The following is a 26,003-nucleotide window of genomic DNA, read 5'->3' on the forward strand; positions in this document are numbered from 1 at the left end:
TCACTCTACCAGAGCTGCTGCCACTTCAGCTGCCTTCCTCAGGGGAGTTCCTACCAAAGACATTTTGGAAGCTGCAACTTGGAATTCAGTGCATACTTTTTTCAAGCACTACAATCTACCTCTCTACTCTAAGTCTAGGGCAGGCTTTGCTTCTGCAGTCTTGCAGGGCCTTATAGCCACCCCCTCTACTTTATGACCACCTCCCTTTCATTCTGCTTTGGGATTCTACCCTACAGTCATGACTGCAACAGTGAAACACGATGAACATAGTACAGTTGTGTACACTTACCATAAATGTAGATGTTCGAGTGTCTTCACTGTTGTTCTGGGTTTCCCTCCCTCCTGTCCCCTCTTATTTTTTCTTTTGTGTGGTTCCTTTTTTCACCCTTCTTCTGAGGTGTATTTGCAAAGGGTATGGGACCTTACCCATTTTGGAACTTCTGACATCTGGGGCAAGAAAACGTGGAGAACATGACGTTGGCTGTCAGCTTTGTACTCCTGGCACTCTGACGTCAGGGAGCATGGCTGAACAGCCGACGCCGGACCTGGACTTTGGGATTCTGGCCGACCGAGGACTGCCTGCCAGCAGGGGAGAACCCTACAGTCATGACTGCAACAGTGAAGACACTCGAACATCTACATTTATGGTAAGTGTACACAACTGTACTTTTTTGGGAGCCCAAAGTTAGCTTTGGAGAAGTTTTTCATGGTGGTTACCTTTGCGGGGTGGGAGGGATGTGGATTTCCAAGGTGATTAGTTTGTAGTCGAATCTAACCAGGGAGGAGTTGACTATTGGTGTAGAGCAATGGTCGCCCATGTTAGTAATGACCAGGTCAAGGATGATGCTACCTCTAGTGAGGGTAAGAACAAGCTTGTCCAGGGCATTGGAATTAATTAATTCCAGGAAATGTTGGGCAAGTCTATTGGTACATGAGTCGTTTTCCCAGTTAATGAAGGAGTAGTTGAAGTTGCCCATGGTATGAGAGTATTAGGGTGGACGCTAATATTCTCCAGGGTGCTTAGGAACGTGGAGTGTGAGTCTTGGGACATGGTTGGGGACCTATAGTAGGCTATGAACTGAATCGTTGTCTTACCCAATGTTAGCTGCACTTGAAGTATCTCCGATGTGTTATGTTAGGCTACCAGTCTGGAGGGGGGTGTGCATCCTTTGAGTATGGAAACACCACTGGCTTTGGAGCTTTGGTCCAAGTTCTTTGAAATGAGTTATAGCCTGGTAGTGCAGGGGTGCCTTTCTGCTGCTTTCAACCAGGTTTCTGTTACAGCACAAATGTCGATGTTCTCCATTTTAAAGAGTGCTTCGAGCGAGTGCATTTTGAGATGTAGACTTCTAGCGTTGAGCAGCATGACTCTCAGATTGCATTTGTCAACCGCTCAGCCTCTGAATCCAAAGTCCCAACTATTTGGAAACGGTTCTATACTCTTTCAACTTGCAAAGGAGGTAACTCCACCGAAATATTTCAGACTCTAGTCATACTCTCTTCTCTCTCCAAAATACTTGAGAAATGTATACACAAACAAACTATGCATCATCTCCTACAAGAAGAACTTCTCACTCCTACCCAGCATGGTTTCCGTCCTAAGCACAGTACCATTACTGCTCTTCTATCCTTTCTCAGTACCATTTCTCTAGCCAGAGACAATAATAAACGTATGTCTTGCCTATTCCTTGACCTCTCTAAGGCTTTTGACACTGTTTCACACTCCCTCTTACTCAACAAACTCACAAACCTCTATTTCACTTCTGATACAGTAGCATGGTTCTCCAGCTATCTCACTGATAGCAATCAGTCAGATGGGACTTAGCACTCTCTTCCCCTATATGTAAAAACAGGTGTTCCCCAAGGATCCATACTTGAGCCTGTACTTTTTAATATATTTACTAACTCACTTTACACCTCCTGTCTACAGCTCTCCATTGTCCAATATTCTGATGACTGAACTGTCATCACTATTGCAAACTCACCCTCTGAACTCCTTTCCACTACCCAGACATCCTTCAAAAACACCAGCTCATTCTCAATCCAAAAAAAAAAAACTAAACTGCTTCTCTTTCTCCCTAAATCTGTTAACCACATCGAACCTTCCTTTCCATTACATCACTAAACAATACTCCCATTGAAGTAGATGCCAACACAGAATTACTCGGAATCACTATTGTTGACCAACTAAAATTTGATTTACATATTAACAGTTGCATCAGAAAAACCCATCTGAAACTAGGACTCCTGTACCGAAACAGTAGATTCATCACCACAGAAGCCTGACATACACTAACTCATGCTTGTTTTCTCCCTTGCCTTACTTACTGCTCACAAATACTTACTAATCTAAAATTTTCTCTACTTTCTAAGCTAGAGACTACCTACCACAAAGTAGCCAGGTTTGCAGCTCAGCAACCTTATAAATTTCATCAGTGTCTCCCTTAAATTCCTTGACTGGCTTGAACTACCTCACCTACTACTCCAATTTCAGTTACAAATGATCCACTACATGCTATATCAACCATCTTTGTGCCCAGCTTGTATCATCCCTCATCTCTCATTACTCTCCTACTAGACATGTTAGAAGTGCAACCCAAGACTTACTAAATGTCTACAAACCAAAAACAAAAACTGGCAGCAATGTATATAGTTACCACCCTACTACTGAATGGAACAAACTCCCCCTAGATATAAGAAATCAAACAAACCCCAAAAAATTTAAAATAATGGACGTTCCCCTCCTCACACCCTTCTTAACCAAAATCCTTCCTCTTAGCTTCAATTTATCCACTGTGACCCCAACCTAATTTACTTTTCTGTACTAACAGTCTTACCCCTCTGTCAACCTGTATGCCACTCAATATGCTTACTGATGAAATAACTTAACTATTGTAAATAAGATTTGCATATCTAAATAATTATTGTATCCTCTTTTTTTTTTCATTTTTTCTAAATTTGAACTGTAATAGTTATTATAAACCAAAGTAATTACTCTCTGTATTCAGCATTGTTTATTTTAATTAAATTTTGTTATACTGTATGAATGTTGCATGTCTGGAGCTTTTCTCCCCAGGCCTCTGCTGAAAAAGGGCTTTAGCTTTGTTGGACAGTCATGGTCAACAAATGTAAAATAAATATTCACTTGGTCAATAGCCTCCTTTGCTTCCACCATTTTGCAGAATGTGCTTTCGTAGAACTTCCCTGGGATGAAGTGTGGTTGGGGACACTGTCCCACGGGTTGACCCAGACAGAAAAGACAACATGGAATATGAAAGTTATGTACTTAACATAATGATAGCTATGTGTTGTCTTTTTTCATTTGGTTCAACCATCCCTCCCACCTGGCCCCTCCTGTGTTGCATTTCTCCCAGACTTTTGATGACCGGGTTGTTGAGGCACTTCTCCTCCTTTTCCTATTTTTGGGGTCCTTGGTGGAATTTTTTTTCAGAGGGGCAAACTTCATCCGTGGTAACTTTTGTACAGCAGTGAGGTACTATGGTTAGAGTAGGTAGAACTTTGGGTCTGAAGTCTTGGAAATGGTCAGTCTCTGATCTGATAGCCCACAGGTTGAACAGGATGGAAACAAACGACACGGCTCTATCATTGTCATAAGTACATAACTTTTTTTGAACTGCTGTAGAAAGTCTTATTTGCCAGCTGATGAATCTTTGAGTAGCTGTCTTGAAGACATTATTTGAGTAAGCAGCACTTGTAAGGTGAATAGCCTTTTGGTAATGTTTATGAACTTGAGTGAAAAATGTTGCATATACCTGGCCATCCAGCTGTAGGAAACTTGATCACCTTCTCTCCTTACCTACTGTGTTAGTACACCCTAGATCTTTATAGAGAACATCAAAATGAATGTGATCATTAATCGTGCAACTCTCTCTTTAACCATAACTAAATGTCGCAGATTTATTTACTGACTCTTTTAACCAGTAAAGTCTGACTTTGTCAAGAAGCTTAATTTCAGTGGAAGACCAGTGAGAAAAGCTACACATGCATACGTAGGCAAATTTACAGTGATAGTCTCAGAAATTCTACATTGCCATAAATTTCATAAATTATATTGCTAGACTTGTTTCTGATTTAAATTTTATTAATAGCTGTATTCAAAAATGCATATGTAAAAATAGTTTAATACAAACAAAATTCTGCATATATTTTAATAAAACATCTTTCTTTGCTATTAATTCCCTGATCACGGTGATGATGATGTGGTGTATATCTGCTTATAAAGGAATACTCAGTACCTCTTGGATTCCTTCAAAATTTGGTTTTCTTGAATTTTCACCAGGAAGAAATTGAAGAGTTTATAGTCCAGTGTCTGTATTTTAGATGTAAAATCACTATCAGACTTTTCAGGGTGTGGTATATTGGCAGCTCCTTTCTGTTTAACTATTCTGCATTGTTTTTCATAGGTTCATAAGTGTGTACTAGGCTAATGGCCCTGGGGCCTTTACAAGTCTAGCCATAGGATTATGCTGGCATTGTGCCACCCGATCTTAGTTCCCAGTGCCTCTGTGGAGTAGAGCCACTGGAGTTATTCCCGGGGTGAATTTTCTATTTCCCATCCACTCACCAAGATTTCTCTTGAAGAGGGTTATCGAGGTTCTCTGCTTGACATCTGTGGGAAGTCTATTCCATAGCATGGACAGTCTGTGGGTTATGAACCTGTCCCTCCAGTACGTTCTGTTGATTGCGGTAATGAGGTTGAGGTTTGTGGAGCGTGTGGTGTGGAGGGATTGGGATTTCTTTAGATGTAGCATTTCTAACAGAGCTGGGTCAGTCATGGCTTTGTAAGTCAAGCAGACATTGCCTCTAAGTAGGCGATATGAGGCAGAGAATAGTTGGTGTTTTTTGAGTCTGTCCATATAGGATAAGTGTTTAAGGCCTAGGATCCTCTTTGTGAGTTACTTTTGCGGCCTCTCCAGTTGTTGCAGGTGTCTAGTGAGGTACATGCCAAATGGGGCATTGTACTCTGATTGCCCTAATGAGGGGGGAGGAGTAGAGGGAGGCAATGACCTCTTTCTTCCTGGATGCAAAACTCTTAGTAATGAGATGTGCCACACAGAAGGACTTTCTGACCACAGTGGCAAGGTGGTGATTAAAGGAGAGGTTGCTGACAACCTGTCTTCCTAGATCTCTTATAATGCCTTATGTGTTTATTGGACTAACATCAGTGTGGTAATTCTTGGGAACCGGGTTTTTCCCAAAGGGGATGACTACACATTTTTTGGCATTGAGCTTACGGCCATGGTTTTGACACCAGTCGTTGGTCTCAGTGAGGCCAATTCTGTAGGATGTCAACATCACTTTGGGAGTTAGTAACAGGTCCTAACTTGCGATAGTCTGCCAACTTTGTCAGTCCCTTCGTGTTGGCTTGGACTTAAGAGAAGTAGATACCAACCAGGAGAGGACCCAGAACAGAACGTTGTGGGACTCCACTCGTTACTGGTTGGCACTCTGACTTGGAATCAGCTGCTTTCACACTGTGGGTTCTATCTGTGAGCCAGTTTGCAACCTACTTAGTGATATAGGGGTTGAGGCCTAGCTTAGCTCGATTTTCTATGATTCCTGAGTGGGGAATGGTATCAAAGGTACGCTGCATGAACCACCTTGCCTTCATCCACAGCTCTGGTGACTGATGCAAAGAAGTCAACCAAGTTGAGCAGGCATGATCTACCATTCACAAAACAAAACTGTGTGGGATCCAGAGTTTGGTGATTGTTCTTCATGTTTCACTGTTGCAGTCATTACGTTTGGGTTATCTGCTTGCAGGTAGCCCTCAGTCGGCCTGATTAACAAAGTCTTGGGTCCTGCGTCGGTTGCGGTCCCCTCTTCCATGACGTCAGGGGTATAAAACATGCAGCCGACACCATTACATCAGTCTTTCTTGCCATACGGTGCCTGAAGCAGAAGAAGTTTGCAAGTGCCGGTCGGCTGACTCCTGAAATTTGTTTTCAAGTTTCAGAACCAAAGTCTTCAACTAAAGCTAAGTACCCCGTTGGGGAACATTTTCTTGCTCCTTACCGATGTCAGTAAAAGTTAATAATTGCATTACTTGTGGAAAGCAAATGCCTCATAAAGATTTTCATTCGTACTGTATTCCTTGCCTAGGCCCTGAACACGACGTACTTTGCTGTCGGTTTTGTGCTTTATTTAATCAACACAATATCCTTCATCTGTATATTTTCACCGCTAAATATTTCGATTCTCGGTTTAATTATCGAGAAATGTCGTCGATTAGCCATCCGACTACCGGGATGCCAAAAAAAACGCAAAGATAAAGACAGAGACAGGCCGCGAGGTCCAAAACTGCCGACGATTCTTCTCCTAAACCAGTCGCCAGTTCACCGGTACTCAGTGAGGCGCTTTCTCAGCCCGATACCCGCTACTTCTGATTTACAGACCTCTGCTGAGACCCATTTGGAGTCCGGTATGCTGCGAGATGCTTCAGCTATGGAACCCGTGGATGTCTCTACCTTGGATGAGTCCAGAGCTGCTTTGCAGGCACCAGCTTCTGAGGGTGTATTCAGGCCTACGGACGTGCATATTAAACCAACACCTTCTTCTTTACTTGTGCCTAAATCTTGAACCATGCCTAAAAAAAAGGACGCCCATGTCACATGCTCAGGCCTCTATGCCTAAAAAACAAATGATAAGAATGGCTGAAGATTTAATAACTCTAATCAGGGGTAGCCAACTCCCCCCCCCCCCCCTTCTAAAAGGCCTAGGACTGAAGTTGTTTATTAATCTTCTGACCAGGATTCTGTTTTTTTCTGATTCTTCTGATGATCTGGATTTGCCCTTATCTACTTATGCGGATTTCGATGCAAAGGACTCCATTCCCTCTGCTTCCCCCTCCAGAGGATTTTTCTTTTGGGGAAACCTTGCATACTCTAAGGGAGCATTTCCACTGGGAAAGCCGGGATTTTTCTGATTCAAAAAAGAGGCTTAGGGATTTCTTACTCCTACCTCAGCATTGTCCTTTAGCTATTCCTCCTGTACTGGACATTGTTGATGATGCTTTTTCGGAATCTAGTTTGGCCCCTTATTTCTTGCCTCCTGCACCCAGAAAACTTGACAAATACTACAGGGTTCCTGAGTCACACAAGCTCCTTTTTAAAAATCCTATTGCGGATCCAGAGACTATTTCACAGGGGCCCAAGGGCATTAACTCATTACATCTGAGTGACGTCTCCAGGTGCATCTGCAGTTACCTCCTACTGCACCTCTAGGTGTCAAATATTGCTTGTTCATACTTGCATTAATAATTCCAAAACTATGCTACATACAAGGTACCAGAATATTTTATTTTGAAGCATAGATGATGGCAAACACAGTTGTACTGATATTTGACCTCTGTCATTGATTATTTGTTAGAATTGTAAGGTGATAACTTAATTTTTAAAAGCTCAGGCCACACCCACTAGGAACTAAAGGTATACACTCAAAAGAGTTGTACTGGAGGGAATGAGTGGCTTCTACTGCTAAAAATCCTACCCCTTCTGATAGAGACTCCAGGGCGCTGGATAGATGGGGTAAGAAAGTTTACACTTCTGCAACCTTGGCCATTAGGGCTTTAAACTGCCAATTTAATATGTTAAATTATCAGCAACATGTTATTGGATTACTTAAACAGAAAATGATGATGATTCCTGACTGTGTGGAAAATTAAAGAATTACAGGATTTAATGCATTCTGCTGAACAAGTTAGAAAACATACTTTGCAATGTGGTTTTGATTCATTAGAGGCCTCTTGCAGGGCTGCTGTTACTACTGGGTCTGTGCTCAGAAGGCATGCTTGGCTAAAGGAGCAATCCTTGCCTGATCATGTTAAAGCTAAATTGTTGGATGCTCCCTTAAATCAGGACTGTCTGTTTGGCAGCAAGGCTGAGGAAGTTCTTAAAAAGATGGAAGATGAAGCTAAATCTATGCAAACTGTTAGATTTCTTACAAGTTCAGCCTCCTAGATTTAGTAGGCACTGGCCCTGTAAGAATTGGTCCTTTTCAGCCCCTTCCAGGTTTTATCAAGCCAAACCCAGACACAGCAAAAGTCCCACGTTTCAGTCCCAGGGGACACACAGGACTAAGCAGTGGGGGGCCTCCACTTCCAAATCTGGGAGCAATAAGACTCCCCCCAATGGTAAACTGTCTCAATGACTTCCATTTAAAATTTCCAAGCACTTATCAATGACTGCCTTTTTGGGGGGAAAGACTGCTCTTCATGCAAGGAACTGGGAACTCATTACCCAGGACAATTGGGTTTTAAATATAGTGTCCCAGCGATACAGATTTCACTTCCACACGTTTCCAACACCAAGCAGGTGGCTGGACCTACCCCCAAATTAGTGGGCAGAGACCCAAAAACAAGTACTTTCTCTCAAGTATGGGGGCTATTCACCCGGTACGGGAAGACGAAAAGGGACAAGGTTTCTACTCGAGACTTTTTCTGGTACCCAGAAAAGACAATTCATGGTGTCCTATCCTGGACCTTTCTACTCTAAACACCTTTTTGGAAATTCCAAAATTCAAGATACTGACTCTTCACCAATTACTTCCTATACTAGGCAAAAATGCCTGGTTGGCAACACTAGATTTAAAAGAAGCATACCTGCACATCCCAATCAGGGAATCTTGCAGAAGATACCTACTCTTCAAAGCAGGCTACACGCACTGTCAGTTCTCTGCACTGCCCTTTGGCTTATCTACTGCGCCCAGGGTATTCACAAAGGGCCTAGCTCCAGTTATTGCATTTTGCAGGCAAAGAAATATGCAAATATACCCATACCTGGACGATTGTCTAATTCCGGCAGAAAGCTAGGACATACTTTTCAATCGTCTGGCCTTTGTACAAAGGGTTCTAACTTGTCTGGGGTACACCATAAATGAAAAGAAATCACACCTGGTACCCTGTCAACAAATTATATTCCTGGGAGCAAGCTTGAATACAACTTCCCAGATGGCTTACCTCACGCCAGAGAAACAAATTAATTTGACAGCCTACTTCAAATATGTGGCCACCAAAACCCTGCTATCTGCAAGACAAATACTGCAAGCCTTGGGGTTCATGACCTCCTGCATTCTTCTAATTCCATATGCAAGACTGCATATGAGGAAACTGCAGTGGTATCTAAAAAGCCTATGGTGTCAACATTCTCAGGATCTAGAAACAATGATTCATGTCATACCTTGCCTACTCCTAGAATTCCTTTGGTGGGCAGAGGCCTGCCACCAAAACAAGGGACTACTTTTCACACCACCCCCTGCTGCCCAAACCCTAACAACAGATGCATCAGACTATGCAATGGGGGGGCTCACCAGACAGGGAAGTACATTCAGGGCAAATGGAACCCAAGTCAAATGCACCTGCATATCAATCAAAAAGAAATGTCGGCTGTACAGAATGCTCTGACAGCCTTCAAGGACCACATTCTTCCAGGACAACTTATGGTAAAGATGGACAACACCACTGTTATGTGGTACATAAACAAGCAGGGGGGTACACATTCTTACCCCCTCTGCATACTAGCCTTGGCATTGCGGAACACAGCCTTGAGCTACCAAGTACACCTACAAGCTCAATTCCTGCCAGGAAAATTAAGTACACTGGCAGACGGACTAAGCAGAAACCTCATGGACCCACACGAGTAGAAACTGGAACCAAAGATTTTCAACATGTTGACAAGCAAATGGGGGAGCCCAGATGTAGACCTGTTTGCCTTTCCTCAGAACTACCAATTGGACAAATTTTGCACAAGGACTCCCCACAAGCAAGCTTGGAAAGTGGATGCTCTGTCCTTCAGCTGGAAACCCCTATCAGTCTATGCCTTCCCCCCTCTGCCTCTGCCTTCCAAAGTACTACTAAATATCAAACAGGACAAACCAAGGATGATTTTGATTGCTCCAGACTGGTTCATAGGTTCATAGGTTCATACTAGGCTATCTGCCCGAGGGCATTTACAAGCCTAGCCCATAGTTTTGTGGCTTACGCCACCCCTTTAGTATGGGGAACTATACCCATTATTTTGCTGTGCCTCTGTTGAGCAGTGACACTGAGGTAATCCCTGGGGTATATCTGCGATCTCCCATCCATTGGTCAAGATTTCTCTTGAACAAGGCCAGCGAGGTGCTCTGCCTCACATATACCGGGATTTTATTCCACAGCATAGGGAGTCTTTGGGTGATGAATCTATCCCTCCAGCGCGTCCTATTAATAGCCGTGTCGAGGTTTAAGTCTCCGCCCTTGTGGCTCTGACGGATCTAGATTTTTGAGGTGAAGCATATTCATCAAATCTGGGTTTGACATGGCCTTGTATGTTAGGCAAAGGTCACCTCTGAGCAAGCGACTGAATAGAGCTGGAGTTCTTTCAGTCGGGCAGCATAGGACAGATGTTTGAGACCCTTTATCCTTTTGGTGAGGAACTTTTGTGGCCTCTCCAGCTGCTGCAAGTGTCGGGTCAGATACATTCGAATGGGGCATTGTACTCAATCATTGGTCTGATGAGTGATGAGTATAGGGAGACTATGACCTCCCTTGATCTAGATGAGAATCCCTTCATGATAAGGTGGGCAATGTAGAAGGTCTTCCTAACTACTTTAGCTACATGGGTGTCGAATGACAGACTACTATCAACCTGGGTCCCCAGGTCCCTGATAACTTCTTCTATGCTCAGTGGATTGCCACCTATTTGGTAGCTAGGGGTAGCCTTGATTTCCCCAACGGGTATGACTATGCATTTTCTGGCATTTAACTTTAGGCCATGGCTCTGGCACCAGTTATCCGTTTCTGTGAGACCCTTCTGAAGGATATCTGTGTCAGATGTGTTTTCCACTATGGCCAGTTTGCAGTCATCTGCAAACTTTGTCAGCCATAACCCTCCTGTGTTTGCTTGTACTGGAAAAGTAGATGCCAAACAAGAGTGGGCCCAGGACTGAGCCCTGTGGTACACCACTTGTGACAGGCTTTGAGTCTGACATGGCGCCAGCAACTCTGACCCTGTGGGTTCTGTCACTCAGCCAGTTTGCAACCCATCTTGTGATGTATGGGTTAACATTTAAGCTGATGAGTTTTTCAATGATACCCGAGTGGGGTATTGTATCAAGGCCTTCGCCAGATCGAGGTAGGCTGTATGGACTGCCTTTCCCTCATCAATGGCTTTGGTGACTGTTTCAAAAGTCAACCAAGTTTAGAAGGCATGATCTGCCTTTGACAAAGCCAAACTGGGATGGATCCAAAGTCTGCAAATTCCTATGTCTTTATTTATGAGGTCCATTATGATCCTCTCCATGGCTTTGCAGATAAGGCTTGTCAAGCTAATGGGCGGTAATTTCCAGGGTCGGTGGAGGCACCGCCTTTGTGAAGTGGGACCACAGTTGCAGTGCGCCACTCCTGAGTGCGTATCCAGAGGTAAGACTATGATTAAACAGCTGTCCTAGCTGTGGGTTTAATTCCTCGTTGAGTTCGTGGAGCACACAGCCGGGGACACCATCAGGTCCCATGGATGCTGTGTTTTTGCTTTGGAGAGAGCAGTTCTCACTTGGGCGTTGGAGATGTTTGGGGGCTGCAATCGCTGGTATAGATATCTCTCCTTTTGGGGGGGGAGAAGTTTGCACTGAACCTGTCAGCCAGTATGTTGGCAATGTCTGTAGGATCAGTAATCTTCACATCATTTTGAACTAGTTCTGAGCATATCTGGGAGGTTCCTCCCAGGTTTCTAACATAGCTAAAGAAGGCCTTATGATTGTCTTTTGAGTCTTTAGCTATTTTTCTCTCAAAATTTGCTTTGGATGATTTTATGAGAGCTCTTAGTTTTTACTTATAGTGATCAAGGGTGTCTTACCTTTTAAGGATTTTGCTCTATCTTGTAGTAGCTTCCTCCTTTTGTTGTAGAGTTTGTTTATGGCTGGGGTCCACCAGACTGGACGCTTGCCTTTGGTACAAAGAGTCTTTGTTTTGCTTGGGATTGCCTTATCCATGCAGTCCTGCAGGTGCTGGTAGAAGGCATTTGTAAGTGATTCAGCGGCTTGAGTACTGTTTTCCATGCTCGGGGCCTTAAAGGAGACCACACTAGTCTTTAGAAGTGTGAAAGTCGGCTTTCGAAGTTCTTTACTGTGGTCTTTTTATTTCAGGTGGGGTGGGATGAGGACCTCCAGCGAGATTAGTTTGTGATCTGATCTCACCAGTGAGGGGTATACTTCCGGTGTTGAACATTGTGCTCCCATGTTCGTGATGATGAGATCAAGTATGTTTTCTCCTCTTGTGGGATGGTGACTAGTTGTTCCATGGCATTTGAGTTTATGAATTCCAGGAACTTTTGGGCTAGGGTGTTTGGGCTTGAGTAGTGTTCCCAGTCTATATTAGGGTAATTGAAGTCACCTAGTATGATGGTGTTTGGTGATACATTTATCCCTCTAGTGTTTTCAGGAAGGCCATGTGAGGTTCCTGAGTTTGTGAGGGTGGCCTGTAACATGCTACAATTTGCAGAGCAGTCTTGCCTATGGTTAATTGCACCTGGATGGTCTCCGATGCATCGTGCGTTGCCACCAGTCTTGAGGTGTGGGTGTCTTTGATGAATATGGATACCCCCTCCTTTCTTGGTATTGTCCGGATTTTGGGGCGGAACGCATGATAAGAGGTAAAACCTGATAGTGCTGGGGTGCTCTCAGGAGCCTTGAACCAGGTTTCTGTCACTGCACAGACATCGATGTTCTCCATACTGAGAAGGGCCTCGAGTCGTGCATTTTGAGATTTAGACTTCTGGCATTGAGCAGCATTACCCTTAGTTTTTCCTTTTTGTGTTCTAGGGTGGTAGGTTTAGAATTTGAGCCTTGCCTAAAAAGGCACTATGGGGTGGCAAGAGCCTTTGCCAATATCCGAATCCCAGGGTGACAGGTGCAAGCCGTCCTTGCGAAGCAGCGTGGCTTGTCCAGCATGTCATCCCAGGCAGACAGACATTGGATCCCCTTTGAATGACACCAGAGTTTAAGCCAATTGTTAAAGCTGATCATCTTATCTCTGTATTGTGGCATCATTCTTGGTGAAGGTAGGATACTGCTCAAGGTCAGGGTCATACCTGCCTGGGCTACATAATCAGAGAGCTCCTCAATGTCTCTTTTCATGTAGTCCAAGGAGGTACATCTCAGGTCGTTTACACCAGCGTGGACAATGACTGAGTCGTATTTGTACCTGCTGTTGAGAGACCTGAGTGCTTGCGTTATGTGGCGGATTCTAGCACCCGACAGGCAGCTTACTGTGAACTTCTCCTTACTCAGTCTGGTGAGCGGGACGTCAGTGTGTCTGACTATGGAGTCACCAATGACTAGTGTGTCTGGCATTGTGTTTGGCCTTAAGGGCTGTGACTGTTTGACACTCTGACTGTGAGGTCTATGTGTTGCAGGTGTTGTGTTCTGAGGTGGTGGTTGTTTGGGTGTCTGCTTTGGTGGCCTCTGCTGTTTTGGTAGATTTTTGGCCACACCAACACTGGCACCCCCTCCTGCGTAGCGTGTCACTGTTATCCCCATGGCACCTGCCTCAGACTCCTTCCCTGTTGTCTCAGCAGGAGAACCAGATTCTGCACCCTCAGCTTCTAACACTGAACCTTGCAGCCTGGCTAATTACATAATCTCTCCTCTACCAGCCCTCAGTAAACCTGTGATGGATATTATTTTAGAGGTATGGAGGCCTAGTACCGAAATATTGTATGCTGAAAAATGAAAAAGATTCTGTGCCTGGAACCAATCTCAAGGGATTAGCACAGCAGCGCCCAATTTACCTCAGATTTTACTATACTTAACTGAGATGCTTCACAAGGGCCTGTCTTTTTCCTCCCTTAAAATCCACACCTCAGCCATTTCAGCTCATTATAGCACAGAACCTCCCCTCTTCTCTCATCTACTGCTCAAGCAGTTCCTCAGAGGGGCCAAAAATCTGAGATCACCCAGGAGAGCTCCAACCCTAGCCCTAGGACCTTAACTTTGTTTTGGAGAAACTCACTCTACCTCCTACAGAGCCAGCTGCTACTGCAGATTTAAAATTTATTTCTTGGAAAACAGCTTTTCGTTTAACAATTACTTCAGCTAGAAGGGTATCTGAATTACAGGCCCTTATGGCAGTGGAGCCTTTCATCATCTTTCATGCGGACAGGGTGTCCCTCAGAACCAATCCGTCCTTCATGCCCAAGGTGGTATCCAGTGTGGTTCTTAATTAGTCTATTCATTTGCCAACCTTCTTTCCCAATCCACAGAACAAAGGGGAACGGATACTGCATTCCTTAGATGTGCACAGACAACTTAGATTCTACTTGGACAGGACTAAACCTCAAAGGAAATCTGAACAACTGCTGGTGGCATTTGCTGCAGGGGAAGAGGGGAAGGCTATTTCAAAGCAAACCGTTTCTAAATGGATAGGCCATTGCATTCATATAAGCACCATGGAAAACCTATCCCCCAGGGGATCAGACCTCCCATCACCAGGGCTGCATCTACCTCTACTTCTCAGAAGCGTTCCTACCAGGGACATCCTAGAAGCTGCTACCTGGAGTTCTCTGCATACTTTCACCAAGCATTATCATTTGCCAGTTTTTTCTAAATCCAGAGATGGCTTTGCCACTGCAGTCTTGCAGGGCCTTATAGATGGTCCTAATGCTATCTAAATTCCTCCTCCCAACCATAGATTTGAGAATCTACCCAAATGTAATGACTGCAGCAGTGAAACATGAAGAACATAGTACAGTTGTGTACACTTACCATGAATGTAGATGCTCGAATGTATTCACTGTTGCAGTCCTAGTTACCCTCCCTCCAGCCCCCTGACTTCTTTTGGCTATACCTCTACTTTCCTTTACTATGCTTAAAAGCCTTTTTGGTGTATGCCTTTTTGTTGGTGGTATATCATTTTACTTTTATATTTAATTGCTCCCCATTAGGGGGGCACCTGACATCTGGGGCAAGAAAAACTGATGTAATGGCGTCGGCTGCATGTTTTATACACCTAACGATCTGATGTCATGGAAGAAGGGACAGCAACCGATGCAGGACCCAAGACTTTGTTAATCAGGCTGAGGGCCACCTGCAAGCAGATAACCCAAATGTAATGACTGCACCAGTGAATACACTCAAACATCTACATATATGGTAAGTGTACACAACTGTACTTTCCCTATATCCTTGTTTATTAGGTCAATGATGATGGGTTCCATAGCTTTGCATGTCAGACTCATCAGGCTAATGGGGCAATAGTTCCCAGGGTCTGTAATCGCTCCTCCTTTGTGGAGAGTGATGACTGTAGCAGTGCGCCATTCGGTAGGGACAAAGCCTGAGGTGAGGCTGTGACTGAACGGGGCACATGGGTGAGCTGCCAGTTCACTCTGCAGTTCATGTAGAACACAGCCAGGGATATTGTCAGGTCTCATGGAAGAACACAGCAGGGGATATTGTCAGGTCTCATAGAAGCTGTATTCTTGGCCTTGGAGAGTGCTGATGTGCTTCGTGATTCACTGCTGCAGTCATCACCTGTGGGTTATCCCTGCTGTGGTAGCCCTCGGCCAGCCCGAATACCAGAGTCAATGTTTTTCTGCGTCGGCTAATGCCACTTGTTGACTGACGTCAGTCAGTGCTGTAAAGCAATGCAGCAGGCACCATTACATCAGTCTTTCTAGCCGTGGAGCCCATAGCAGAAGCAGGTCGCAAGTGTGCTGGTTGGTCACTACCAGAGTTTGAATTACAGTTGAAAATGTCTAAAGCTAAGTACCCGTTTGGGATCCTTTTTTCTTGCACTAACCGATGTCTGAAAAAGTTAACAATTGTCTAGCCTGTGGAAAGCAGATCCCACACCGAGCCTTCCATTCATACTGCATCACTTGTTTATGCCCAGACCACAACATCCCCTGTTGCCGGATCTGTGCCCTCTTTAACATGAGAACCATTCATCGTAGAGCTCTTATTGTAGACAGGTATTTTCACCTTCTGTCTTTGCATTCCGAAATGGCATCTGTCAGCCAACAATCCATAGACATTCTGAAAAAATGAAGCGGTAAAGATGAAGACCACACAAGGCTAAGCTTTCCAATGATTCTACCGCTAAGCAGATAGTCAGTTCTCCGGAATGCAGTGAGGCGCCTTCGCAGCCCCTGATGCCCGATACAATATCTACTCAGGCCTCTACCAAGACCCTTTTGGAGTCCGGTATGCCGCAGAAATCATCTTCTTAGTCTTCCGAGCCTTTGGTTGTCTCTGCCTCGGTTGGGTCTGGAGCCATGATGCAGGCACCGGCTTCTGAGCAGGCCTTTCGCACTACTGAATCTAGACAAAAAAGTCTTCTCATCTGACTACCGTTTCTCTCAGACCGATGGATATTCTTAGGACTAGAAGCAAGGCCACTCCTAGAAAATCTACCTCTAGCCACCATCTTACTCCTGGTTCACCACACCAAGCCCAATGTTTAAAATGGCAGAAGATCTCATCTCCCTTATCAGGAGTTGGTCAGGCCACAACTTCTAAAAGGAAAAAGATCCTTCTCCTGAAATACTGACAGAACAGGATTCTGAGGAATCTGATTATTCAGATTTTGAAGAGGAACAGCAACCTCTGACTGCTTATGAGGATTCAGATGCAGACAAAACCATTCCTTCTTCCTCCCCACCAGAAGACCTTTCCTTTGGGGAAACCCTTCACACCCTCAGGAAACATTTCCACTGGGAATCCCAGGACTTCCCTCAGTCTAAGAAAAAACTAAGAGAGTTTCTAGACCTGCCCCAGCACAGACCTTTGGCCATCCCCCTATCTTAGAGTTAGTGGGTGATGTCTTCCATGAATCCAGCTTAGCCCCTGACACCCTCCCACCTGCTCCCATTAGCCCCTGACACCCTCCCACCTGCTCCCAGTAAACCTGACAGATATTACGGAGTACCAGATTTTCACAGATACCTGTACAGAAATCCTGCTGCAGACCCAGAGCTCATCACACAGGGACCAAAAGGAGCTAAAGCTAGTTCTCCTAAGAATCCTATTCCTTCTGACAAGGATTCCAGAGCTCTGGACAGATGGGGTAAAAAAAGTATACACCTCTACAACCGTAGCTTTCAGAACACTCATCTGCCAGTTCCATATGTTAAAATTATCAACAACACACTTTGGAGCTATTAAAGTAAAATATTTCAACCTTTTCTGACTGTGCCGATTCAAAAGAGTTAGCAGATTTACTGCACTCTACTTGTCAAGTGGCCAAATACTCATTGCACTGTGGATGTGACGCCCTAGAAGCCTCAAGCAGGGCAGCAGTGTCAGGATCTGTCATTAGGAAATATGCATGGTTGAAGGAACAACCTCTCCCTGATCATGTCAAGTCTAAATTAATTGATGCACCCTTTGGATAAGGACCTCTTGTTTGGAGTAAAAGCAGAAGAGGTGCTTAAAAAGATGGGAAGACAAAGCAAAATCTATGCAGACAGTAAAAGATTTCTTTCAGGTACAACCTCCTAGGTTCAGCAGGAATTTTCCCTCTAAGCACTGCTCCTTTCCTGTACCTAGCAGACAGGGGCAAGGTAAGCCCCGCAGGGAGAGACTACCCAGACTCCTATCCCAGAGACAGCAGGCAAAGGCTTGTATTCCAGACTATTCCTTGTTCCTAGAAAAGAGGGCACTTGGCGCCCCATCCTGGATCTATCCATTCTGAACGCCTCCCTGGTGGTCCCCAAATTCAGAATGCTAACTTTGCAGCAGCTGCTGCCCATGCTGACAAAAAATGCCTGGTTAGTGACCCTAGACCTAAAAGATGCCTACCTCCACATCCCCATAAGGGAATCCTGCAGGAAATTCCTGCACTTCAGAGCAGGCTCACAACACTTTCAGTTCTCTGCACTACCCCTTGGCTTATCTAGTGCTCCCAGGGTATTCACCAAATGCTTAGACCCAGCCATGGCATTTTGCAGACAGAGAAATATACAGATTTACCCTTATGTTGACGATTGTCTCATTCAGGCAGAATGCAAAGAAAAGCTGCTCCACGTCTGTATCTGCATCTGAATCCTCATATCAAAACCGTCCTAACCTCCTTAAGGTACACCATCAATGAGAAGAAATCAAAGCAAACATCCTCCAAGAAGATCATTTTCTTGGGAGCACTGCTGGACACAACATTCCAAATGGTCTTCCTATGCCGAGAAAAACAGAGCTTCCTGCCTCTCTACTTTACCCAGCTGGCTTTCAGAAGTCACCTCACTGTGAGGAAGTTCCTGCAAGCCTTGGGGTACATGGCATCTTGCATCCTTCTAATTCCTCTGGCCAGGCTTCACATGCAAAAACTTCAGTGGTATCTAAAGAACCTTTGCTGTCAGCACACTCAGCCTCTAGAGACCTCTCTTCCTCTGATCCCCTGTATAAGGGCAGAGCTTCTGTGGTGGGCAGTGACCTGTGCCAAGAACAAGGTTCTTCCCTTCATCCTCCACCCAACCAGGCAGACCATTACCACCGACACCTCAGACATTGCTTGGGGTGCTCACCTAGCAGGCAGATACATCCAAGATCTTTGGGATGCCTATCACCTTCCCTTCACATCAACCAGAAGGAAGTGATGGCAGTACAAAAGGCTCTGACATCCTTCAAACACCATCTCAAGCCAGGAGTTCTCCTTATCAAAACAGTCAATGCCACAGTAATGTGGTACATCAACAAACAGGGAGGGACCCAATCTTACCCTCTGTGCAGGCTAGCCACGAACCTCTGGCTGACAGCCTCCTCCTTCGGATTACACCTAATACCCCAGTACCTACCAGGGATCAACAGCACCCTGACATGCCACTTAAGCAGAAACTTACTGGACCCCATGAATGGTAGCTCTACAGAAAAATCTTTTTGCAAGTCACTCAGGAGTGGGGGACTCCAGAAGTGGATCTCTTTGCTTTGCACCTCAACCACCAGTTGAAAAAATTCTGTACCAGGGAGTATCACCACCTAGCATGGAAGGTGGATGCCTTGACCTTCCCCTGGAACTCCCTCTTTGTGTATGCATTCCCTCCTTTGCCTCTTATTCCCAAGGTACTGATCAGGATAAGGGAGGAGAGACCAAAGGCCATCCTCATTGCTCCAGATTGGCCCAGACAGCATTGGTACCCCTTACTTCACAGCCTGACAATACAGCCTCCGAGGCAGATTCCCCTGATCTCAGACCTCTTGACTCAAGTGTATGTGTGTGTTTGTGGGGGGGGGGGGGTGCTGCATCCAGACTTGCAGACTCTCAAACTGTCAGCATGGCTAATACTCTAAAGGCAAACAAGGGACCCCTGTTAAGCAAACATGTCCTAGACATCATCACAGAGGCCAGAAGGCCCAGCACCAGAAAATCTTACGCAGAAAAATGTAAAAGCGTATGCTCCTGGAGCCATCCCAGAGGGGGCAGTACCTCACAACCTTCCATCCCTCTTATCCTGAACTACCTAGCATAGTTGCTCAATAGTGGACTTTCCTTCTCTTCTATTAAAATCCACATCTCAGCCATTTCAGCTCATTTTGATACAGATCAGCCCCTGTTCTCAAACTATTTGATTAAACAATTCCTCAGAGGGTCTTCTAATATCAGACCTCTCAGAAGGCCATCCACACCAGCATGGGACCTGAATTATGTTTTGGAAAAACTAACCTTACCACCCTTCGAATCTGCTGCTTCAGCAGAACTAAGATATTTCTCCTGGAAGACTGCTTTTCTCTTAGCTATCACCTCAGCCAAAAGGGTTTCAGAACTTCAGTTATTTTCCATGCAGACAGCATCTTCCTGAGGACTAATCCCTCCTTTATGCCCAAGGTGGTCTCTAATGTGACTCTGAACCAGGCCATACATCTACCCATCTTCTTTCCTAACCCTCAAAACAAGGGGGAAAGAATTCTGCACTCACTAGACGTGCACAGACAGCTCAGATACTATCTGGACTGTACTAAACCCTTCAGGAAAACAGACCAACATTTTGTCAGCTTTGCCCCAGGGGCAGAGGGGAAGCCCATTTCCAAGCAAACTATTTTCAAATGGATGTCACACTGTATCCATTTCTGCTACAGATTACATGGGAAACCACCCCCTAAGTCTAGTCATAGCCATTCCACTAGGGCAGCCTCCACTTCCACAGCATTCCTCAAAGGAGTTCCCACCAGGGACATCTTGGAAGCTGCCACCTGGACTTCTGTCCATACCTTTACCAAGCATTACCACCTACCTCTTTTCTCTAAGGCTAGGGCAGGGGTTGCCTCTGCAGTTCTGCAGGGCTTGCTGACCCATGCCTAGGTCTCTAACTTAATCCTTTTACCCCTGTCCTCAGCTTTGGGAATCCTCCCGCAGATGATGGCTGCAGCAGTGAAACATGAAGAACATAGTACAGTTGCGTACACTTACCATAAATGTAGATGTTCGAGTGTATTCACTGTTGCAGGCCTGGTTTCCCTCCCTCCTTCCCCCTTATGTCTTCTTTCCTTAGGGAGACATAAACTTCTTACGGTGGCTTTAAGCCACCAGGACCACTTTACCATATTTCCTTGGGCTTCTGACTGGTTAGGGCAAGAAAAACTGATGTAATGGTGTAGGCAGCCTTGCTTTATAGCACTGATGACCTGCCGTTAGTCAACAAGCGACAGCAGCCGACCCAGAAAAACATTGACTCTGGTATTCGGGACAGCCGAGGGCTACCACAGCAGGGATAACCCACAGGTGATGACTGCAACAGTGAATACACTCTAACATCTACATTTATGGTAAGTGTACACAACTGTACTTTTTACCTGTGCAGCAGTAGTACTGGGAGCCTGGCAATCTGCTGGTATTGTGATTGGTCCTCTGGGGGGGTAAAGTTGGCATTGAATCTTTTGGCCAGTATATTGGCAATATCTGTTGGCTCGGTATAGGAGGTACCATTGTGCAGTAGCACAGAGCTAATCTGGGTATTGCCGTGGAGGTTCTTTGCATAACTATAGTAGGCCTTGTGGTTGTCTTTACTATCTGCTGCAGTTCTGTTTTCATAGCTTTAGAGGATTTGATGAAGGATCTCAACTTTTTGTTGAGGCTGATAAGGGAGTTTTTCCAGTCTTGGGACTTCACCTTATTCTACATCAGTTTCCTCCTCCTGTTGTAGAATTTGTTTATGGCAGGGGACCACCAGATTAGCTTCCTTTTTTGGGAGGAGTGCATCTTGGTTCTATTGGGTATGGCAAGATCGATGCATTTGTGTACATGTTTGTACAGTGCATTGGTCTATGATTTGGCAGTCATGCAACTGTTCTCCATTTACATGGGTGCCGTGAAGTCAGCCACCTCTGTTTGTAGGAGCCCAAAGTTAGCTTTAGAGAAGTTTTTCATGGTGGTTACCTTTGCTTGGGGGGGGGGGTTCTTGGGAGGGATTTGGATTTCCAAAGTGATTAGTTTGTGGTTGGATATAACCAGGGAGGAGCTGACTATTGGTGTAGAGCAACGGTCGCCCATGTTAGTAATGACCAGGTCAAGGATGTTGCTTCCTCTAGTGGGAGTAAGAAGAGCTTGTCCAAGGCATTGGAATTAATGAACTCCAGGAAACGCTGGGCAAGTGTACTGGTGAGATTTGAGCCCATGCCCACAAAGAGACTGGAGCCTTAATCCAGCACCTTAGACTGCTCAGCCACACTACCTACCTCATGGAGAATAACTTGTCCAGCTCATTATGATGCAGTACTGTTTTGTATTTACTACTTGATTTTTTACTTTGTGGTCTAGTTTCTTCCCATGGGTGTGTGCATGTGTACTGTGATGGACTTAGCGCCTTGTTCTGGATTGGGCATCTGTCTTAAACTTGCTGCTCGCTTGGAGATTTTGGCTGCACTGCAATCCTAATTAGGATAAAGTGCCCATTAGAGGATGAAGGAAATGAATGGACATTTTTTCTCATCATTTCTTTTCATCATTTGCCTAGGCAGTGTTTTTAGTGCCATCTCATTCGAAAGAAGCCAGCCATCTCAAACCCCACCATGGCTTGGTTTTGCACTCCATAAAAGTATTTTTATTACTGGAGATTGATCACATGTAATCTTAAATATTTTTATTTTGAAACAAATGTGCCTTGTTTTGGTATTCTTCTGTTTTCTGTTTTTACAATAGTGTGTTTTATAATAGAGCGACTGTGAATTCCAATTATTTGTAGAGTATAAGTAGCAACAAAATATATCTGTTGTACTGATTTGATTTTTTTTCTTTTTCATAGTGGATTTTAGCATTCAAGTTCTCAGTTCTGGATCCTGGCCATTTCAGCAGTCATGCACATTTGCACTCCCGTCTGAGGTAAGATACCTGCTTTTAAGTTTTTATATATTGGTATACCTTTTCATCATGTTCTGAGTTTTATTATATGAACTGTATTATTAGAGAATAATGATTATGCAACTTGAAGGTACTGCTAAATGTTTTTGGCACTTTAGCATTTCCATAGTAGCAGAGGTATTTCTTACTTGTATGGGCATGTTCTACAGTGATATCTTAGTTGACACATTGTGCATAGTTAGTATATAGTGAACACTTCTCAAGGGAATGTGCCACAGACTGTATCGTAAAGATCATGGGGGAACATGTATGAAGGGATCCGAGGAGTTTGAATGTTGAAATGTAACTTAGGGAAATATAGGTAAAGTGTTTTGACCTTCAAATGCCCTACTGAAGAGTGTGGAAAAATGTATAGAGAGATTCAGGAAAACAGAGGATTTAGCACAAATTGTATACTAGCTGCAGAAGTCAAGTGGTCAGGAAAGACCAATTTTTAAAACAATAGTGCCAAGCATATGTATGTATTTGTGGGAAATTGTGGACCACCCACTGGTGTTGTAAAGCCTGGCACTGTTGATGGAAAGCCCATTATTTCCCTATAGTACCCACAGTGGAGGGCAGTATAGTTCTTAGAAAACAGCCTTTCTGCATTTTGTTGATCTTTTTTTATTTTAAAAGGTGGTATTGCTCTCCTACTTTGGACACAATAGAAGAGTCTTTGTGGGTTCTGTTCAAGCTGCTTTATTTTATACAAACACATCATGATAGACATTTACTGACTTTAACTTAAGTAACTTGTATACAAACTAACTGCTGCAATCACACCTGCTCACTCCCTGGCTTCACTCTCAAAATGGCAGTAGGAATGGCACGTGCCTGGCATTTATATGTGCACGCTCAGAGTTTGGTATGCTTCTCAAAGACACAGCACATACACTGATCTACATCCTCCCTCTTGAAAAAAAAATTAAACATGCATTGTTAATCTGTTACGCATTCAGATATCACAGACATCTCCTTATCATGCATTAATATAACATAAAGTACTCACACACACACACATATATATATATATATATATATATATATATATATGCGCGCACACACACAGTTAAGTCCATGTTGCTGTGTACTTCAGTCTGGGCCTGGATATTCATCCATATCGTGTGACATTAAACTGGGAATTGGGCTTAGTAGCTGGAGCTGCCTCTACAAAATGTTCGATCTTGGAATTATTTGCATCATCTTCAGGAATGGAATCAGAGGTAGGAACACACACTGGAATGGGAACAACGTTTGGTTCACTCTGAGATCTAGAGCCTGTATTACTGAAACAGCATTGTGATGATGATTCTGGTACAGGAAGAAGATGCCTGCGATTTCTGCTGTACTCCACACTCTCAGATTCTGCAAGGTAGGATCTCTGTTCAGCACATATACCTGTAACGTGACCAATCCGATCGAAACCTTTCGCCGTTTGTATTCTCACTGTCTCTCCTTTCCTCAGTGGATGAAGAAATCTGCTCGCCTTGTCATAAGTGGAGTTCTGGATAGAACACTTGTTGAATAATTGAGCCTTGATAGTCTTATTGTTCTTAGCTTTAGGCCTCAATAAACTGGAACTAATAGCGTAGTTCTGGTTTGCCTAGACAGAAGTCTTTGAACAGGTGAGCCAAGAATGGTGGGGTATTTTTCTGAGATTAAGCAAATTTAAAAAATATATCTGTATTTTCTCACTTTGACCTTTCAAGTAATTGCTTTGCACTCTGCACTGCACATTTACCTAGACCAATTACTGTGGCTATTCAGGACCGCTAGTAACATGTAAAAAGTCCCATTCTCTTGCAAATTTCTGAAACAACTGAGTAGTAAATTGAATACCATTATCAGAAATAACTGTGTGTGGACTATCATGAACTGAGAAATTACATTTCAGCTTAGTAATAACAGCAATGAATGTTAGATTAGGTAGTAGATCAATCTCAAACCAATTCGAATAAGAGTCTACCAATACCAAGTGGTGTTGATTGTTCCACCCGAAGATATCAGTGGCTGTTGTTAACCAAGGTAATTCCAGAACTGGACTTAGTTTATGTGGTTCTCTTTGCAAATGCGATCTAGTACTATTGCATACTGACCAAGAAGAAAGTACTCTATCAATGTCTTTCAGTATTGAAGGCCAAAATACTAATTCTCTTGCTTGCCTCTTAGTGTATGTGGAACCTGGCTGACCACAATCCAAAATCTGAATATACTGTTGTTGTAAAGAAGCAGGAACAACAATTTTGGGACCTTTGAAAACAATGCCATCTTCCATCAACATCTCATTTCTGTAAGGAAAATAAGATGTTCTTCATGTTTCACTGTTGCAGTCATCACATTTGGTTTATCCTGCCAGGGGTAGCCCTCATTCGGCCCGAATACCAGAGGCTTAGTATTTCTGCGCCGGTTGCTGTCGCTCCAGGACTGGCGTCAGGTCGTCAGTGGTATAAAATCAAGCAGCCGACGCCATTACATCAGTCTTTCTTGCCGAGGAGCCCAAAGCAGAAGCAGTTTGCACAAGTGCCGGTCGGCCACTACCTGCGTTTTCGTTTCTGAATTGAAGTTGAATTCTTCTAAAGCTAAGTACCCTGTTGGGGATTCTTTTTTCTTCCTCTAACTGATGTCAGAAGAAGGTAACAATTGTCTCGCCTGTGAAAAGCAAATACCATACTGAGACTTCCATTCTTACTGCATCACCTGTTTAGGTCCAGACCATGATGTCCCTCGCTGTCGCTTTTGTGCTTTGTTCAGTGCCAGAACTATACGTCGTCGGGCCATTATTGTAGCTAGATATTTTCGCTCTCAGTCCTCAAATTCCGATATGGCTTTGGTAAGCCATCCGACTACCGATCTTCCGAAAAAACATAAGGTTAAAGACAGAGACAGACCGCACAGGTCCAAAACTGCCAACAACACTTCTGCTAAGCTAGTCGTCAGTTCTCCGGTCATCATTGAGGTGCTTTCGCAGCCCCTGATGCCCAGTTCTGTGGATTCGCAGGCCGCTACCAAGACACTTTCGGAGTCCGGTATGCCGCGAGACTCTTCGACTAAAGATCCTGCTGATGTCTCTAGCTTGAATGGGTCCAGAGCCACTGAGCAGGCACCGACTTCTGAGGAATTACTTTGCACTACCGATACTCGACACAGACTGACTACTTCTTTCGCATCTTCAGTTCTTTCTAAAACTACCAAGTTTATAAGGCTGAGGATATGAACTATGCCAAAAAAAAAAACAACCCAAGCTCAGGCAAATGCTTCCTTGTCTCAATCACAAATGCTTAAAATGGTAGAAGACCTTATGTTAGGGGAAGCGGGCTACCCCTTCCAAAAGAAAGAGAGACTTGTCCCCAGTAGTTTTATCTGAACAGGAGTCTGATGACTCTGATACTTCTGAATATGAAGACATGCAACCCCTCTCTGCTTATGATGATTCTAATGCAGAGGAATCCCTTCCTTCTGCCTCTCCACCTGAGGATTTTTCAAATGGGGAAACCCTTCATACTTTAAGGGAGCATTTCAAATTGGAATATCAAGACGATACTCAGTCAGAGAAGAGGCTCAGGGAATTCTTAGATTTACCAGAGCGCAGACCTTTAGCCATTCCTCCTGTCCTGTATGTTGTGGGTGATGTTTTTATGGAATGCAGTTTGACTCCTGACACCCTTCCTCCTGCTCCCAGGAAACTTGA

The 26,003-nt window shown here is 44.2% G+C and overlaps 1 protein-coding gene across 2 annotated transcripts in view; it reads left to right on the forward strand.

The window, feature by feature from the left end:
- Positions 1-26,003, forward strand: part of CUL1 (cullin 1) — a 3,347,782-nt gene that overhangs the window by 2,117,951 nt on the left and 1,203,828 nt on the right. For both annotated transcript variants that reach the window (XM_044064870.1, XM_044064871.1), the window contains exon 15: positions 22,218-22,294. In XM_044064870.1, coding sequence (XP_043920805.1) covers positions 22,218-22,294 — 77 coding nt within the window. The remainder of the gene's footprint in view (positions 1-22,217; positions 22,295-26,003) is intronic.

This window comes from Protopterus annectens, chromosome 3.part0, assembly GCF_019279795.1.
Source record: "Protopterus annectens isolate FY-2018-M chromosome 3.part0, PAN1.0, whole genome shotgun sequence".
NCBI lineage: Eukaryota > Metazoa > Chordata > Ceratodontiformes > Protopteridae > Protopterus > Protopterus annectens.